The 12,120-nt window shown below is 32.5% G+C and overlaps 1 protein-coding gene and 1 pseudogene across 2 annotated transcripts in view; one reads left to right on the top strand and one right to left on the bottom strand.

Moving 5' to 3' along the window:
• LOC144964171 (dynactin subunit 1-like) overlaps positions 1 to 12,091 on the bottom strand; it is a 20,252-nt gene extending 8,161 nt beyond the window's left edge. The window contains exons 1-8 of the mRNA XM_078898130.1: positions 11,985 to 12,091; positions 11,568 to 11,664; positions 10,484 to 10,562; positions 9,885 to 10,149; positions 8,838 to 8,939; positions 8,503 to 8,592; positions 8,029 to 8,136; positions 7,459 to 7,558 (exon numbers count right to left, since the gene is read on the bottom strand). Of these exons, the coding sequence (XP_078754256.1) occupies positions 7,459 to 7,558; positions 8,029 to 8,136; positions 8,503 to 8,592; positions 8,838 to 8,939; positions 9,885 to 10,149; positions 10,484 to 10,562; positions 11,568 to 11,664; positions 11,985 to 12,047 (904 nt within the window). The 5' untranslated portion in view covers positions 12,048 to 12,091. The remainder of the gene's footprint in view (positions 1 to 7,458; positions 7,559 to 8,028; positions 8,137 to 8,502; positions 8,593 to 8,837; positions 8,940 to 9,884; positions 10,150 to 10,483; positions 10,563 to 11,567; positions 11,665 to 11,984) is intronic.
• The window catches only part of LOC144963679 (dynactin subunit 1-like), an 87,801-nt pseudogene that overhangs the window by 16,920 nt on the left and 58,761 nt on the right, over positions 1 to 12,120 (top strand). The window lies entirely within an intron of this gene.

Here is a 12,120-nt window from a genome sequence, read left to right as displayed (position 1 = left end):
AAACAAAGGAAATAAAAGATTCCACCGACAGTCAATATCAATGGTCAAGCCAGCAAGCGGGTATTTACCCTTAAGCTTTTCCAGCTCATTGAGCTTTCCACCTTGTTGGAAATCAAAATAAAATCTTTCAAACTTGGCTTTAATAGTCCATGCCATCCCTCCGAAACAAATTTTTCACAAATAAATTTTAATGATAAAGAGTAGAAAACTTATGCTTCTCCCAAAACCTCTTAATTACCCATTTACTACAATCATCCTTTTATAAAGAAGAAAAATATCATACTAACTCACTTAGACACTATGTTCAAGCTCCAGAGAACACAGCATAGTGTGTGGATCACCCAACATTAAAGGTTAAGTTTTTTTACGTTTCAATCCATAGAGTAGAATATTGTAGTTTTGAAAATCTAATCATTTAATTTAGTGTCAAAAGTCAAGATTTTATTACTTGGGCACAGACGAGACTGTATTCTGCTTTCCTGACTGCACCCATAAAATATCACGGTGACAGTTTTATTCAAATCATGTTTATTTTTAAATAAGAGAAACTATTGACAGAGATGGTGTTCTGGGACTTATTCAATGTGCCAAACATAAAACAAAATATGATGTGCCTTTTCAAAATAAGGCCGTTGCGTAGAATACTGAAAAATATTGCAAGTCAGCATGTTTAATAATTAGATATTACTTGACAGATTTGTTCAATTTTTCAAGGTAATTAATACAGACTGATGAATTATAATTAACTAAGTTTATTTGAAAGTGATGTTGAACGATTTTTTATATTTTTGTGTTGGATGATCACAGAGAAAAACAATCTAATGATAATATCCTAGCCCCCTCCCACTTTTTTTCACTAACAACAAATTCTGAACATCTTGTGTAAAATTCATGAGATTTTTTAAAGCTTTTTAAAGAATGCTTTACCATCACCTATCTGATCATAGACAACAACAGACAGACTGAAATACTATTTATGATAAAAGTGAAGTTGGATAAGTAATAGTCAAACATAATTGGCTAAATATTTTCCCAAAAGAGACTACACTAACATTAAATAAGTTTCCAATCCTAATCTTTTGCCTTATAAATGTAATAAAATTAAATATAATAAATTGTTGAAACAAAAGAAAACATTCAGTTGCTGCAAAGACACACATTACAAAATGATAAGTATGTTGAATGAGCAGTGTGAATCACACATATGAAAGCAGCAGCGTGTTGTCAGCTACACTGCAATACAACATCAGGATACCAAATAAAAAGAAATCATAACTATAACAAAACTGAAATAAAAATGTATTATGTGTGACATGCACAACATGAAAGGTACACTTTACACCTTTAATTTACTTTCATTATACAGAATGTTAACTCTATGGTAAGTAAAATGATGTCAATCTCAAAATGAAACGAAAATGCTGCCTGAATTAGGGTTTGTTTTTCTTTTTTCTTTTTTTGAGGGGGGGGGGGGGGGGGGAGGGGCGAGGATTGTTTGTTTTTGTTTGTATTTTATTCTCTCTTTGAAAATACAATCAATATGAAGTCTATAAAGCAATGTTATAAAATATCAACTTTATCCTTTTGGTAATGTGTACCTTATATGATGCGCCACAGATTTAAAAGTAAAAACAATCTTCAACACTATTGATAAATTTGAGCACTTTAACTGAACAATATTATTTGCGACTAATTTCTTGGGTGATATTTGAGAAACTAAAAAGTTTACCTGTCATGACAGATGCTTTTTGAGTGGCCCCCGCAGCCACCACTTTTAGAACTGCTGCCACTTTGAATATTTGGTCACAACAGTCTTGCAAAAGGTCTTGTATCTAAATTAAATAGATTAAATTATAATTTTTCTCTAAATTAACACTTTAAGCCAGGAGGCAATTTCGCCACTCGTGTATAATCAATTAGCATAGTCGTAGTATATGGCTACATCTCCAAATTCATTTCATCTACCCAGCTTGGAAAGTCTTCCTTCGCCCTAAGAACTGTTTCATAGCCGCCTTCAAGTTTAGTTACTAGACAGTAATCAATTTGCATAGAATGTATTTATTAAAAAAAAACAAAATTTTACAGAAAACAATATTGAAAATGAGCAATAGCATGTTTTACCAGTATTCTTTTATTTGTTCCAAAATGAGAAACTTACGTCTTTTCCAAATTTCAGAGGTGTGGCTGTAGCTGATCCGTCCTGGGGAAGACGTCTTTTGATCTAGTATGAAAAAAAAATTAAGTTATTCAAATTTTTATGCAAAATATCGGTACCAAAATTCAGCGTCAAGTTTGTCTGAGAGTAGAAAATGGTAGCAAATCTAATCAGCAGTGGAGAGTCTAAAATTCAGTCCCAAATCAAAGAAGGTTAATGTTTGAGATTTTTCTCTGCTTTATCTGAAATTATATCATACACAACTTTTCAGATTTTTCTCCAGCATTACTGTCATGTCTGCTCCCAATTTTTTTTATTTCAAGTGCATGAGAATCTGACTTGTCAAAACTGTATCTTTTGTAATTCAACATTAATGTAGCAATTTTTCAATATTTTTTTTTAAGTCTTAAAACATCTTGAAATATTACCTTCCTGGCACACGTCGTGTGTCATTATTGCAAGTCTCCAAGTCTTTCAACAAGATGGAAAATTCACTCTGCTCTTGACCTGGCTGATGTCACAGAAAATAAAAATCTGTATAATAATTGACTTAAGGATAAAAATCTAACATCAACATTATAAAACAGATTATGACCTTTAAAACTATGATAATGGTCATATTTTTTATTTCCGATTCCATCAAGATAATCATAAATTAATTGTTAAATGTTTATTGAATAAATACATCAAGAAGAAACAACTTACTAGCAGAAGAAACTTCAGTCGTGTTATTTCAGTAGAAATGGCATCACAGGTACTGAGAACGATTTTGACATCATTACTCATCAGATGGGTACAGTCAACCCTTTCAGATGCTAGATGCACTGTGTATAATTGCTGGAGAATGGAGAAAAAGGCAATGGCAGTGGCATGAAAAATTGAGTTAAATTAATATTTGGGTGGCATGGATGGCCAAGATGGTTAGCTTATCTTGTCTTGAAGCAAAGTAGCAACATGGAGTGTTATTCATGGTAGGATGGGTGACAACGGTGGCAATTGCTACTATTGATGCATTGTGCGAAATTTTGCACAAAGTATCCTGAATGACCCAGGGTTTGATGAGTTCCCACATATCGGAAGATATATTTAGTATAACAGAGGTGATTGTCACAATGCAAGCATATCTATAACAATGTAGTAAAATAATGAAATAGCAGCAGTTACTAAACTCAGAACTGAATCAAAACATTTGGTTATGCTGAAAAAAAAGCAGTGAAACATTGGTTGAATATTTTACATATATATATTGATTTACCTGGAAGAAACTGATGGATTTCTCTAACAAATCAACAGACACGGTCTCATCCAACTGTGAACAAAACACAAATTAAAATCAATTTGTTATTAAAAAATATTCTGTTGAGTTTCGATTGTGATTTTAAAAATAATTTTATATACATGAAAATAAGTTGTTTGTGGGGATTAAAAAAAAACAATCTTAACTACTTTATCACAATTGACTTTTAAGGTAAATGACCTAAATTACCCCAAGAAATGCGCTATGCAAATGCTGCTCATCATATTCATTACTATCTAGTATCATCATCCAACTTCATCATTAGTAGTAGTAGTAGTAGTAGTAGTAGTAGTAGTAGTAGTAGTAGTTAGTAGTAGTAGTAGTAGTAGTAGTAGTAGTAGTAGTAGTAGTAGTAGTAGTAGTAGTAGTAGTAGTAGTAGTAGTAGTAGTAGATAGTAGTAGTAGTAGAAATAGTAGTAGTAGTAGAAATAGTAGTAGTAGTAGTAGTAGTAGTAGTAGTAGTAGTAGTAGTAGTAGTAGAAAGTAGTAGTAGTAGTAGTAGTAGTAGTAGTAGTAGTAGTAGTAGTAGTAGTAGTAGTAGTAGTAGTAGGTAGTAGTAGTAGTAGTAGTAGTAGTAGTAGTAGTAGTAGTTAGTAGTAGTAGTAGTAGTAGTAGTAGTAGTAGTAGTAGTAGTAGTAGTATAGTAGTAGTAGTAATAGTAGTAGTAGTAGTAGTAGTAGTAGTAGTAGTAGTAGTAATAGTAGCAGTAGAACTAGTAGTAGCAGAGTAGTAGTAGTAGTAGTAGTAGTAGTAGTAGTAGTAGTAGTAGTAGTAGTATTAGTAGTAGTAGTAGTAGTGACAGTAGTAGTCCTAGTAGTAGTGATAGTTGTTGTAGTAATAGTATTGAAATACAATGCTTAAAAATCAGAAAAAGAGGGCCAGCTGGTGGCTGTGATAGAAATATACATGATTGATCACTTTACTTCCCTATTGCGAACTTCTTGAGAAAATGCAAAATATCGCTGTACTCTTTCTTTGTTCTGTATAACTTTAAAACATCCCTTATTGTTAAATTTGCTACTAGCTAGAAGGTTTGATACAAAACCATTTGATCTGTGAACTCTTTTTGTGAGCAAAACTGCTGTAAATCTCAGCTGGCAAACAAACCTGATCTTTTCGCAACAGCTCTATGAAGTAATCCACCGTCTTTTCATGTGCTGTCATTTCTGGATGCAAGGTGCCAACTTTGGTGAACAACTCGGCACTGCAACTACCCAATGCACTGAAAATGTTTTTTTTAAAACATCAAAACAGTTGTTAGGGTTCATTCGACTATGGATCAATATTAGAGCCCCACTCATTCATTCCTGACTAACTTTCACTCTAACATAGTGTTGGAAGCTAACATGCATATGTTTGTTTCTTTTTTGGATGCTGATGACTGGTCCTGTTTACATGAACTTGCTGCAACAGTCTGCCATGCCAAGCATTAATGAACACTTTAAAGAGAAGGATTTTTATTTTCCATAAGATAGGGCACCCTCATACTGCCATCACCATGTTAGATCCTTTCTCCATGAGATCTTGTCAAACAGGTGGATTGGCCGGAGAAGTTTTGTTGAATGCCTTTAATGTTCACCAGACCTCATACCACTACACTTCTTTTTATAAGGATACCTAAAAACATTAAGTTTAAGCAATGAAACCTACAACAATTGCTAAATTGAGATTAACTATTGAACATGAATGCACATAAATACTAAAGAAGTGTTTCATGATGAGTGCTATTCCATCCCTTCACATTATCCAGTTCATGGACCAGACGGACATCAGTTTGAGAAAAGAGTGTGACAAAACAATAGAATGATGTTTGTAAATTCTTTTACATGTTGAAAGTTAAACATAAGATAATAAACACCAGATTACCTAAAATTAAAAGTGAGTATACATTTGTTTTGATAAACCCTGTAGGACTCAATGAAGCACCGCTAATAAATATTTTAGGCAAGAAACAGTAATTTTGTCCTTTAGTTTCTTTAGATAACCCTAATTAAATAATACCTTTCATATTGTCTCATGGTGCCTTGCAAGCTGTTCAATAGTGAAATCAAATGCTGGGCAAAACTACATTGCTCTGCACGCTGACTCTTCAGCACATGATCTCGCTCCAATTTTTCTGTCACCTCAAACTGAAATTAACAATCAAAAGTTTTAAATTCTCTTCTGATTTGGAATATTATATAATTTATTTTGTATATTGTTGTCGCCTTTATCGCTATTATAAGCAGATAAAAATCAGCTGAGTAAACCACGAAGACTCAATGATATTCAGGTAATTCGTAAAGTTTTTAAACCTGCCTGGTCTATCGAATAAATTCATGTAAAAGGGGAAGTTCATAAGTTAAAGAGCTATCTATGTCAACACAATAAGTTGAAAATATACTAGACTTGAGCAAACAATCTTCCAAAACAATTGATCAGTGACATGTACCAGAGCTGCCAACCCCATCTGATGAGAATGTGTACAATGGGACCTCAAAAAGGGGGAGATTTCATAAAAATGGGTACAATCCTGAAATCGATGGAAACTAACCATTGTGAAAGTAAGAGGAAGGTATAATTACATAAAGTCACACCGCACAAGCTCAATTGCAGCAACAACGATGTTCCCAAGACTATAATCCAATCCTTTCAGAATTTTACCTCCCAGCATGAAGAACATAATTGGTCAAAAAATATATGAATATCCACTGGGTCACCAAAGTTTCTCAATAGGCTAGTAATAATATGAATAACAGCGTAACACAACATCCAATGAAGAGCTATATATACAAATACACTGAAAATGGGTACAATCTTGGGGGAAATGCGTACAAGCGTACAATCACTGAAAATGCGTACAATTCCGCATTTTTTGCGGTAAGTTGGCAGCTCTGAGTACCATTAGACATAAAATCAAGCATCATCATACCTTGTCTTTAAGCTGAGACGCAAGTAACTCAGCTTTATTGACAACCCTTGGAATCATCAGCAGGACAGTCATAGCGTCGTGGTCACCTAAAACACATTATACTCGTTAGAAACAATCAAGGATGTTATTAATAGTCTCATGTCTGTTTGATAAGTTGGAGGTTAGCTTGATATATTGATATATGAAGTCAAAATAAACAAAACATATTGTACAACATATTTGTACAACAATATCTGTCAATTAATAAAATACATGATACAAGGTTTGCCCAAACAAAGAATGCATAACTTTCTAAATAAATGTGAAGGCAGTTCAAAACTTAAGACATTGGTATCTGTATTTTATCAATCCTGTAGCAGCTAATTCACAGACTTAAATCTTGGAGGCCACATGATGTAAACCTACTGGTTCAAGCAATGGAGAACGGTGTGGATAATGTTTGCAGTTTTATAAACATTTTTAGAAAACAATACTTCCTGTCTATCTGATCTTTTATATTGTTATGATCCTCCTCGATCCCTTAAATCCAGTAATCAATTCTTCTTTGTGTCCCTAAAAAAAGGCTATATAACATATTCTGATAGAGCATTTCTTATGCACTCCAAAAGTCAGGAATTCATTTCCCTTAGATATAAATAAGAAGTAAGGCATTTTCATCTGAGATGACATTTAAAAAGAACATTAAAACACACCTAATGAATTCTTTGTTGAACAAATAATGTCATGAAGTGAATTGTTTACGTTTATATAGCCTATTTGTGATTGTAATTGTTATGTGTAGCAAGCATGATTTCCTTTCTTGTCAAGGTGAGCCTTTAGCTGCGGCAATGCAGGATTGAAATAAATAAATATTAATATTAAATATTGGGTGCATGATGGCTAAGGACTGTTCACTGTACTTCCTCTTTTGTGAAATTCAAAGAAAGTTCAAAAACAAAAACGTTATTATCAAAACAGATAATTTGATATAGAAGCAAGATGAAAAATAAAACCCTTCTAGTTGCAACATTTGTCCTAAAAGTAATATTGACCTGAATGAATTTTTATTTTTTAAACCCCATTAAATGTGAAAGAAACTGAGACATAGGAACATACCTCCATGGGCTGTAAAAGCATCTGGCATGAATGACATGAGCATCTTAATATGTTGATTGGCCAATTTCACCTCCAACTTTCTCAACTCCATATCAATGGTCTGGATTTCAGAAGAAAGTTTTTTTAAATGATGAATGATGAATAAACAATGTGCTATTTTCTACCAAAAAAATTAGCAGTGATCATGATTGGAAAAAAATCTAGCCTCTTCATAGTGTCCTAGCGCGAAGCATATCAGACACACAACCTCAGTAAGACCATGTGTAGTGGTATCTGGCAGTAATGGATATTGTATGAGTACTGCTATAAAAAGGGTTAATTTCAATGTTTTAAAATGACAACTTGACGTCAAATGGCCTGCTGCTAATTGAGAACCGGTGAAAGTGTGGAAATGCTCTATTTAAATGTTTATATAAACATACCACTGAAGACAAAAAAGTATATATATTTTAAAGTGAGACAATTTTCTTTTTTAAAATAAACACATTTTCTTTCAAATTAATGAATTTAAATTTCAATCCAGAGAGAGGAAAAGTTTGCAATTTGAATTTGTAAAATGGATATATTTGCCTTAGCATAGGCTTTAGTTTCAGCAAACTTCGTCTTGAAATCCATCAGTTCTGTAGTCGGTGTCTCTACTTTGGTCTCTGACTCTTGTTGTTTGCTGCGTAACTGTTCCTGTAAATGGAAAATGAATGTTGTTTGCAATAATAAAAATGCTAGCAATAATCAATTATAAGAAAATTTGAATTGATACTGAGAGATATGTAAATTTACAACCCCAAAAAAAATTTTAAACCACATTTTTCTAAAAAAAATAATACTCCTATAAAATTTTGACATTTTTATGAAATAAACGTTATTTATTTGTTTGTTTGCTTCTTTTTCTAATTTTAATTTTGTTGTGTTTCTTTTTCTCTCGTGTATCTTTTAAAAATATTTACTTCATTTTTTTTCTTTTCAAGGACTTATATAAAAAGGTAAATACAAATATAATTTGTTTTTAATTCTACCACATCCATGCGAGGAATGAGCAATAAATACCTGTAGTTTTGCAACATGATCCCTGAACTTGTTCAGTGTTCCCTCATAATCAGCAAATGTCTCCTGGTTGGCATCCAGTTTTCTTTGTAGCTATATTTAAAGAAAAGATAAAAAGGTGATCATTAATTAACTTCAATGTTCTGAATTCATCTCTTTTCGGAGGAAGGGGGGGGGGGGGTGTATTTTGATTAAATTCCTTTTATTGTCTTTGTACTCATTCTACATTAATGAGAAAGTGACTAGAAATCAAGCTGGTAGGAAAATAATAAAATGTTGCTTTGTTTATCATAATAGGTACAAATATTAAGCATTAATTATATAAATGACATGCATACCTCTAACACCTTAATGTTCTTCATATCTACTTCCTCTCTTAGTTCCAACTCAGTTGTTCTTGCATTTTCCTGAAGTTCTTCGTTCATATCATTCAACGCCTCCTGCAATCCAAATTTATAGAGTGAGTAAAATTCATTTGTGTGCAAAGTTTGATGATTACCAATTATGATTAGCATTATTTAGGTAATCAAATATGGGTGATGAGTATATGATTTTTACAGTGTGCAATTATATTTCAATGGTAAGAATAAAAGTTTCCATTTAACTTACTTTTGACAAACATATAAATAGTCTAGTAGACTAGATGGTCAATCTATAGCAGTATCTTTTATTTATCCCTTTTTCTTATCCCAACAAAAACGTGATTTGTAAATTTATTTGTTTTTGTTTTTTTTTTGTTTTTTGTTTTGTTTTTTTTTATTTATTTTTTTTTTTTTTGGGGGGGGGGGGGGGGGGTAAGAAGCAGGGGAATAGTCTGCAAAAGCCTTAGTACGAAAAAAAAAAAACAAAAAAAAAAACAGCGCATTGTTACAGATAATACTTTTTTTAGAAACAGTTTGGGATACTCAAGATCCAGAAAATAGCACCCAAGAAAAAGAAAAGTTCGAACAGAAAGCAGAAATTATTAGTACAATCAATCAATCTATTTGTGTGTATAGTCTAGTCTGACACAAATCAAAAAAGCCCTACCCGACAGAGACATACAGGACACCTCCCAAGAGTGACACATTCTAATAGTCACTGTCATTAATGTGAAGAAAACAAAAAATATTACAGGACTTAAAGGATAGTGCCATAGTATAGATATAAAGGACAAGAGAGAGAGAGAGAGAGAGAGAGAGAGAGAGAGAGAGGAGAGAGAGAGAGAGAGAGAGAGAGGAGAGAGAGAGAAGAGAGAGAGAGGAGAGAGAGAGAGAGAGAGAGAGAGAGGAGAGAGAGAGAGAGAGAGAGAGAGAGGGAGGGGGGGGAGGGGGGGGGCGGTCTTAAAACAAATTTATGACACATCATTAAGAAAAAATAAATCTTTTAAAAAAGTGGTAACTGACCAAATCATCTTTTTCTTCCATAAGCTCCCTCATCTTGTCCTCCAGCTCCAGGTTTTTCTCTGTTAATTGTTCCACCATCTCCTCAGCTCCCAAAGCTGCATCCACTTGTTCTTTAAGGTCAATAGTCTCTTTCTCCAAGTTGGAAACCTGACTTTGAAGTCGTTCTTTGTCTTTACGGAGACCACCAGCTTCACTTTCCAACTTTTCATTTTGCTTTTCAGTCCGTTGACGGTCCTGCTTTTCTGCATTCAGCATGTCACGAAGTCTGAAAAATAATTGTGTTAACAGCACATTTTCAAATGACAAATAATTTGAAAATGTAGAAGGGCCTGTCAGCTCTACTGGCTATTTTGACTGGGAGAGTGAAATAACTTTCTGCTTTCGCCCTTCTCTGTCTTCACAACAAAAGTAGGAAATACTTTACGACAAATTGATTTCAATATTATCAGGCAGTTAAAGAGATTGGTCTTATGATTTCATTCGTATTAAAAAAAAAAAAAAAGAAAAGAATTGATGCAAAAAAAATATAAATAAATAAATAAAACAAACAATAACAACAACAACTAAGCTTAATCCTCCACAAGTCTTCAACAACTTACTTAACAAGTCCTTCTTTCATTCTTTCATTTTGTTGCTCCATCTGCTTCATTTCAAAGGTAGCAGCAACACCTTCAGTTCCTACATCGATGAAAATAATATACAATGAATGATTGAAGGGCCCAGATGAAATAGTGTAAAAGGGTATTACAAAAATAAAAATAGCTATAGATTACAAACCCTCCTTTTAAAAAAACAAATTACTTTTTTGAATAACACAAAATGAATTTTTGGTAATTATGAAATCATGATGATTTCATATCAATTTTAACGATAAGTATTGAAATGTAAGCTTCAATTTATTAAACAAAGACAGATACTGTGGACATTTCCTGTTTCCCCTTTATCGACAAAACACGATAAATGAAATACTAGAAACATCCAGAGTATCTGTCTTCGTTTAATAAATTGAAGCTTACATTTCAATACTTATAGTTATTTTTTCCTCTGAGCTTGAAGCAGCAACATTTTCATCATATCAATTATAGAGCTTTAAAATGGACCAAATTCTCATGAAATGCCGTCAAGTAACAATAGCATTGTACATAACATATTGCAGTAAAGTAGTTTGAGACAAAATATATTAAAGAAAGAAATTAAATAAAGCCAAAGAAGAAAACAAAAACATACATTCATGTTATTGAAGTAATACAAAAGCTCAATTGTATACATTTTCAAACCATTAAGTCCCTGCCAAGAGCATTCTTATATTAGTTAATTATTATTCACATTTTTTATTTCAAATTTTAAACTGTTTCCGGTTTTGGCAGTACGGAATATAAATGGATTCTTCCTAATTCAAGTAAAGTACCTTGACCTAAATAATCTTGAGATCAGCTACATAAGTGGATGTAATTGGAGAGAATTTTCAAAAAAAAACAAAAAAAAAAACATTGTATTTTATGATATCAAGACCATGAACTTATTTATATAATTGAATTAAACCACCTCTCTTTATTCTATATTTGAATGCAAGAAGGCCTAGATATTTTAATCTTTCTTCTAATAAAAACCAAGACAAGATAATACTACTATAGAAAAAGTATTTTTTCTTTTATAAATAAGATGCATACAAAATATGCCTACCTTTATCAGATATCTCTCCCCTTAGAAGTTCCAAATCCACTGTAAGTTCTTCAACCTTTTCTTTCATCGTTGTAATCTCCTGCTGCAGACCTTCAGACTAGAGTTAGAATAGAAAAGCAAATGTGACAAGAACTAAAATGGCAAAGCTCGTATGTAGATTTCAGGGTTTTAATCCGCCGATCATGAAAATCTGAACTTCAGATGTTGGATCTGCCATCATCGATATATTAAATTACTTAATTTTCTTTTTTTTTAATTTCTTTTTTTGGTTAATTATAATAATGGTTTTTATTCCATACATAAATTTCAAAATACTTGCATTCTTAATTCAATGAAAATAGAGATACTCTTTCTCTCTCTTTTTTCTTTTCTTTCATGCTTCCAAATGCCAGGACACAACTGGGGACCTAATCTCACCTTTTCTTCAGCCATCTCTTTATCAAGGGTAGCCATTTCAACAGTTTCTGTGATATCTGCCATTTCTTCTTTGTATTGTTCAAACTCTTGTTCTAACTCAGAGAAAGCCTTTTGTCGAGAGAAAAAAAAAAAAAAA

The sequence above is a fragment of the Berghia stephanieae genome, chromosome 2 (genome assembly GCF_034508935.2).
Source record: "Berghia stephanieae isolate SIO BIC M18660-M18661 chromosome 2, UCSD_Bste_1.3, whole genome shotgun sequence".
NCBI lineage: Eukaryota > Metazoa > Mollusca > Gastropoda > Nudibranchia > Aeolidiidae > Berghia > Berghia stephanieae.
Note: the sequence above shows the minus strand (reverse complement) of the source record. Positions and strands in the feature narration are given on the sequence as shown.